The following is a 7,595-nucleotide window of genomic DNA, read 5'->3' as shown; positions in this document are numbered from 1 at the left end:
CATACAAGAAACATTCACTTTCCTTTTATAAAGGAGTTAAGGATACTGCCAGAAGAAAATGAATGATGGTGACTGGCAAGGTACCTGATATCATGGAGTTACCACGGTTCTAAATGACCACAATAATTTTAGACACACATCAGACCAGAGCAAACATAACACTTTCCCACAGTCTTGTTTTTTGGCAGATGCTCTATCTCTTAAAAGCTACTTCTAAACGCAGATGGCTATAAAAGAGCTAAGCAGCTGCCACCTTACCAATTGCTCTGCTGTCATTTGGGAGATTTCTACTGCTGGAGGTCTTCCCACTCTTACACAAATAACAGGGAAACAGAAAGAGCTAGCAGCCATTTCATAGCTCTGTAACTGTACGGTGACTTCCATTAAGCAGACAAACACCTACTGACTCCTACTGCCCTCCTGCTGTTCAGCGTGAGTGGGGTTTTGTGTTTGTTCATTTGTTTTCCTTATTTTGATATCAGAATCAAGATTAAAGTTCTATTATCCCTTACTAGTGAAGGCTGATTCTCACCACACGGCTGATTCCCAGGATAAAGTAGCCAACAAGCCATGTGGAATGTATCAATTTCCACCACCCATACCAAATAGATGCTAGACAGCATGGTACAGAACTGCATTTCCACACAGCCAGGCCTGATGGATAACATCACATCAATTTTCTGTTGTTCCAGGAACTGCCCGTTTAGGACAGGCATTACCTTTTAAGTACATGTCTGTATGGCACTTGATCCAACAAAACTCTAGATCCTTTGCTGGTGCCTGTGGATATTACCAGAGTACAAAGCAATACAATAAAAACTTATTTCAGTTTATGTTGTAACCCTTTCCCCTGAAAATTTTTTCAGACTTTGAAAGAGGAGCATATGACAGACGATTTAGGATATAAAAAAGGAATGGCCTTTCTGCAAGTCAGTGAGCACATACATGGAGAGAAGTTGGTCTGTTTGAGTAGGTCCTCCATTTTAATCAAATTTCTTCGACTATTTTCCCAGGTTCCCCACATCGCTTACTGAACTGCTGTGTCTCATTTTCCTCATGAGTAAAATTCAGATATCTTCTGATACCATTCCTAGCAGCAAAGCACTTTACAAGAACCGAAATCATTATTGCATTGCTTCTTTGTCATACCTGCCAGAGGCCAAGCGGCTCAATTCTTTCAGAAAAATAATAGTTTCATCTTCCCTCGCATTGAAAGATACAGTGTTGACTGGACAGGGGCCACCAGAAACCTTCTCAAGGAGTAGTTGCTTTGTGTCCACTGGAATATCACCCATGGCAAAGTAATAAATGGCTTCAACCTGTCATTAAACAGAAGAAAAATTGGAAATTCAAAGACATTGTTTTACATAGATGCCTGGTACTTATTCAAGCAGTGTCTTGTGCCAAGTACTGGTAAGAAAATTTGGTAAAACAGATGCATTACTCAGGCTACAAGATTTTCAGATCTTTGGTTGTCCTTCTCATTTACACTAGTAATTCAAATGAAATCCACACAAAATTTCCTGAAGTGAGAAGAGAACCTGGCCCACAGCCCTTGGGTCTGATTCTCCCAATGCAAGCCCCTTTCCACAGAAGTGAACTGAAACCAAAGAGAGGTGTAAGGAAGGAGAACTGTATTATTAGTCAGGACAAGGCTCTGTGCCACATTCCACTTCTATGAAGAGAGATGTTGTGTTGGTGCCTTGCTAGGGCTGAAAATCAGTAGGAACTTTCACACCACACATACTTTTACTGGCAGCATGTATTTTAAGGGTAGGAAAGATGCATCATTCTTTGAATGCTACGGTTGGTGTTTGCAGATAATTTGTATTTTTTTATACTTCCCAAGGCAGAGGGAGCTTGGCAGGTTTATTATGACCACACACACTTATATTCTGAAAATGTTACCGCAAGAAGAGTGAGAGGCTGAAGAAATATCCTTTAGTTATTGCTTGAGTATTACATTATTACATTATACTAAGGTTAAAGAGAAGAATGAATGTGTTTCATTGAAGTGCAAGATTAACAAAATACTAGCTGTAGAAAAAGATGCACAGAAACAAAATGAGAGAACTCTTGCACCTATCTGTACTTCAGTTCAGTTTTACAAGGTTCCCTCTCTGTTTCATCCAGCTAAAATGCTGAGCATACACACAGCTCTCCCAGTTGAGACCCAGTCTTTGGACAACACCTTGTCCTATTCCTTTTGCTGAAGAGGCTCCTGTCCTGGGGGAATGCATGCATATTGCACAATCACTTTTCTCTGTGTTCCTTCAGATTCACATCTTCTCCTCCTCCCTCCTACGACTGCCAATAATTCATAAACTTGGTATTCAATAAGGATATTAATTTTCACAGTTCCTCACAAGGATTTACTGCCTGCCTCTGCAACTTTTAAAATGCTGACGTTTCCTGGGCATAGCTGATGCAGAACCAACTCCTCACAAGAAAATAAACAAAACTGCTAACCACGGACAATTCACTCTACTTAACTACAAACCCAGCAACACCATACCACAAAGGAAATATTCCTTACAGACTAGTGGGGAAAGGTTAATACCTTTCCATTTAGTCATTCATATTTTGAAAATTATCATTTCTGCAGCCATCTAAACAAGCAAACCAACTTCATACAAGAACAGGAAGGAGAACAACATGAACAGTTCCTCACAGTCTTTACCTTGGTGGGAAGGTGTGTTCTGGATGGGTGACCACGCTTTGTGGATTGGCACCCGTACAGAACCACAAGTTAAACACTGCAGATGCACCTGTGGCAGGTAGAGCTCAAAGGATTGCAACCTGACAGCAGAGTTATCTTGAGTTTGGGACTGACAGGTCATGAGGAGAGGAAATCTGGGGAGTCAGCTCACACGGGAAAAAAAGATCAGCTAAAGGAATGACAGGAAGAGCCAAGTCTAGGGAAAACAGAGCTATTGTTTTGGGGCAACTTCTGTTGATGAAGCCAGTTCCGAGGAATGAGTCATTTACAACTGTCCAGTGAGCATGCAGCTTTTGCCTAGGACTGATTGGGGTCTCCCCCAGCCTGCAGTACAGTGAAACTTGCACTCAGGTGAACTCTCAGTTATGAATGATAACGATTATATTGAGGAGTAATTGAAGTTTGTTTCATGTTGAGCACCTGCCACAATTGACTCCCCCAGATTGCTCATTAGCCCACCAATGTCCAGAAAAAAATAATAGATGTCTCACTGTTGCATAGATTTTAATTTCTGTTTATTCATATGCAGACCCACCAGGTCCAACAACCCTTTTTTTCAACCAGACAATACTGAAATCTAAATACGATCTTTTTTGTTTCCCACCAGGAAATCAGTAATATACTGCAAATTGAAAATGTTAATAAAATTTATGAAGGAGGCACTTAAAAAAGTAGTCATAAAAAATCTCACTGTTGCACAATTTGTTCCTCAGCCAGTTCCTTTTTAATGTCAGTTTCCAAACATCAAGGTTCACCTGGATGAGAATCCACCAGCACAGGGAACCAGAAGGAAACTCAAGCCAAATTTACCTTCTCCTTCAAACAATGTCTCAGAATGTGATTTACAAAGGAGTTAGGATTGGATCTGTGCACAGGGATGGATCTTAATGGCAGTCAAAACCAATGATTCTAGTCCACCCACAGTAGGCCGAATATTCCATTAAATTCAGGTGCGAGGGAACTGAAACAATGTACATTGTAAGCAAATTTCATAAAATATATCTTTAACACCACAAGTTTTAAGTGACTAACTCAAATGATGGCATACATATTCTACATCTTGTGACTCTACTATAATGAATAAAGTAATATGGTACTTTTGGAAACAGACAGAATTTAATTGCAGCGATACCTGTGCATGCTTTGTCTTTTTGTCCTGGAAGAAACTCTAGCTATAACCTGGATGATGAAAAAGGATTTGCATATCCCTACCATGAGTTAATGCTTAAATAAACCTCTGTACTTACTATTTTGGACTTTAAATTTAATTTTTTGCGAGCACTCTGGATACATAACAAAATAAAAATGGTTTCCCTGTCTTCAATAATGTTGATACTAGCAATTTTCTCATAAATTTGAAGCCCTGAAGAACACACATGGCAAAGAAAATGGAAGGGAAAATGTTTTCTCTTTCCCTTTTTTTCCCTTAATGACTGAATATGTTATTTATTCTGTGTACTCTAGAAAAGAAAATAAACAAGTTTCTACATTCAAAATACAGTACATTTACATAAACAAGCCATCAGTAAGCATAGTATGCATCTACACTTGGGGAAAAAAACCTTTCCAAATGCCATCATTAATATTTATCTTTGCAATATTCATCAGGGCAAATCACAGTAGCCAGTCTGGCACTGAATATTCTTGGATTTACTCAAGACTTCTGAAAAGACGTATGAGCTTACCGCCTCATCACTCATGGCTTCCAGCAGGGCTTCAACAGACTTAGTATGGCTGGCAGCTGTCATATGGTCCAGCTTCCAGAGCCACGTAACAGCAGACTTTACAGTATGCTCAGACACAGGAGTAGATTTCTGTTGCCACTTCATAAGATCCTGAGCAGCCCTGAAAATGACAGTAACTATAAATCAGAAATAGTGAGAATAATGCTGGCAGAGCAAAAGAGTAGAGCTCTGCTATTGTTACTATTCTTTTATATTCTTAAGTAATAATTACAATAAACCACAGATAGTAAATCTGGACTTGCAATAAAAGAAGTAGAGGAAAAATAAAACCCTTAGAAAAATACTGTAATTTTTATAAGATTTTTTGAGGCAACTGTTTCCAAAGTAGGGTCAAGAGAGCTAAAGTACTTTAAAAACAGTTCCAAATTCATATCTCCCCTTAACATAAAAACACAATGAGGTTTTTAAAATATGTGTATGAAAAAAAAAATCTGGCTGCCACAGGCCTCTTTCCAAAACTTGCAGCATGATCTTTGTGTCAGACCATTTTAACTGACATGCTTTTTTTGTAGTAGGGCTGATCTTTGTCTATCTATCAAAATAAAACTTGTGATGCTAAGCTTTTCGATATTTTAATTGATCAAAGGCCTTAGTCTTAATGGCAGTACAGAAGTACAAAGTATATGAGCATGTATGCCTGTGCATTTGTACATAAAAAGACAGAAAGCAAACGAAAAATCAATTGGTTCCAGTATCTGTGACATTCCAACAAGTAATATTTTGAAGAGTTTCCTGCAAATCTAAAAGACAAGTATGTTTTCCAATATTCTTTTAAAGTAATAATTTATATGCTATATTGTCCTTTGTCTCTCTCCTGTGAAAACAAACAAACAGATGAACACAATTATTGTGCCTCAATTTTTACTTGGCTTTGCAGATAATTTTTAAAGAAAAAGTTTTACATGCTTGTCAAAAGTTATCGAAGTTATCTTCTATTTTTCAAATCTCAGTTGTATCACAAACTAGAGAATTAAGATAGGGCACCAGAATCAAATATGTAGGACAAAGCTTGGGTAAAAGAACTTTAAGAATCACAGTGTAGAGGCAAGTTCCATTGTGGAACCAATTTTAAACTTACATGACCTAATTTGTACATAATTTTTTTCACAGTCACAAAACTCCATTCATCTATCCAAAGCCAAGCTTATGCATTCAAAGTTTTATGGATATATAAGAATTTTTGCAGAGATATATAAATTTGAATAGCTGCTTCTATTCTTCTATTTGTAACTAAACCCAAATTCATTTACTCATGTTAGGGAACAAGCACTTGTCTTTTGTTATGGAAATCTAGTATTGTTTCCTAGTTCTGCTACTGATTTCTGTGACCATGGAAATCTATAGAAATACAAATGACTACGCCTGTGCCTATGGCACTTGGGGTAGTGTACATTTAGCTGTAAGGCAGAAACCTGTAATGCCTAAAGACACAAGAATGCCTAGGCATTCAGATGGGACCTCACTGTTTCACTCTGTAATACTTAGATGCCTGAAAAACATTACTGCTATTGCAAAGTTCCCCTTTCTGTTTTCTGTGCTATATTTGTAGAAGGCATATATCAGTATTTGGGTTCTGTTAGCCTTTATCTGTTCCTCAGGGTAACAATGGTCTTCTGTTAAAAGGAAGTAGCAAGCTCAGCATGACTGTGGGTGAAACTTGGTGGAAAATATATAGATATTATCATGACATGAATCAGGACAATTTCCACTACAGAAAGTGTATTATCCAAACACATGTCTATATGATGTGTGACTCCTTTTTATTCTCCAGCAATGGGCAGACATCAACTTCTTTGTTCAGTCTGGAGAAGAGAAGGCTCCAGGGAGACCTTGTTGCGACCTTTCAGGTACTGAAAGGGGGCTTATAAGAAACATGGGGACAGACTTTTTGGCAGGGCCTGTAGCGATAGGACAAAGCGTAATGGTTTTAAACTAAAAGAGGGTAGATTCAGACTAGATATAAGGAAGAAAAATTTTACGATGAGGCTGGTGAAACACTGGCACAGGTTGCCAGAGAGGTGGTAGATGCCCCATCCCTGGAAACATTCAGGGTCAGGTTGGACAGGGCTTCGAGCAACCTAACTGAGTTGAAGATGTCCCTGCTCATTGCAAGGGGGGTGGACTAGATGACCTTTAAAGGCCCCTTACAATCCAAACCATTCTATGATTCTATGGTTCTATGATTCCTTCTGCTTACCAAATGAGGTTGAATTTGGCAATTTGGATCACCTGTTCGACAAGTACCATAGCAATTGCATCCCGACATAGATCAAATTCAGATGGAGCCGCAGTGCCACAATCCAAAACAATGACAATGCACCGTTCTTGAATCACTCCAAATATCTGCCGGCTGCCGCTGGTTAACCATTCCATTCGTTTCTTATATAGCTCAATGGCTCTCATTAGACAATCCACAAAATGAAGAATCAGTTCTTTTTTGGCTGTCAGCTTTATTTAAATAAGGGAGAGAAAGAAATTGAACATCAAAACAAATAATACAAATGCGGCCCCAAGCTTAGCACAGCTGCAATGGCTGGTTTGCAAGTGCCAGATATGTCAGCCAAGGTAGCAGTGAAAACAACCCATTTTTCTTCCACCATTTCAAGAGCAAATACTTGACAAATGCATCTAAGCTATAAAGAAAAGACATTGCATTTTGTCCTAATTGCTTTTCATAATCTTTTTATATGAGCATGGGACAGTGCCAGTGGGTTGTCTGACTTGTCTGTCTCAAGACTGGAGCAATTAGAATGAGCTGAACACAGGCTAAGATGTTGAAAGGGCTGCAGAGCAGATGGGTGAACAAACAAGGACACAGAAACTTTGTACCTTCTTAGACTAGAATTTTGACTGGCTCTTAAAATTTTGTACAGCGATACAAGGGAACGTATGGTTTGGTTCTGAGGCACTTCAATTGCCACCTTGTCTTTAGCATTTGAAAGGAAAATGTAAAATGTTTCCTGTTTGTACTATTGTTTCACTAATAATGTCAAGCATTACAGATTAACTATTTGAGGGTAGGTGCTCACGCAAATTTAGTTCAAACAACTGCAATCAACAACTAAAATTTCCAATACCACATCAGTAAAATAAGAAAAAACTAGATTCAGTACTAAAATTAAAAACAACAG

General features: G+C 38.5%; 1 protein-coding gene across 1 annotated transcript in view; it reads right to left on the bottom strand.

Annotated features, from left to right (window-relative positions):
• Nucleotides 1-7,595, bottom strand: part of VWA3B (von Willebrand factor A domain containing 3B) — a gene marked incomplete at its 3' end in the record, with an annotated part of 61,995 nt that overhangs the window by 49,493 nt on the left and 4,907 nt on the right. Inside the window, exons 4-6 of the mRNA XM_009701725.1 lie at nt 6,662-6,912; nt 4,405-4,564; nt 1,150-1,319 (exon numbers count right to left, since the gene is read on the bottom strand). Coding sequence (XP_009700027.1) covers nt 1,150-1,319; nt 4,405-4,564; nt 6,662-6,912 — 581 coding nt within the window. The remainder of the gene's footprint in view (nt 1-1,149; nt 1,320-4,404; nt 4,565-6,661; nt 6,913-7,595) is intronic.

This window comes from Cariama cristata, unplaced genomic scaffold (genome assembly GCF_000690535.1).
Source record: "Cariama cristata isolate BGI_N322 unplaced genomic scaffold, ASM69053v1 scaffold24516, whole genome shotgun sequence".
Classification (NCBI taxonomy): Eukaryota; Metazoa; Chordata; class Aves; order Cariamiformes; family Cariamidae; genus Cariama; species Cariama cristata.
Note: the sequence above shows the minus strand (reverse complement) of the source record. Positions and strands in the feature narration are given on the sequence as shown.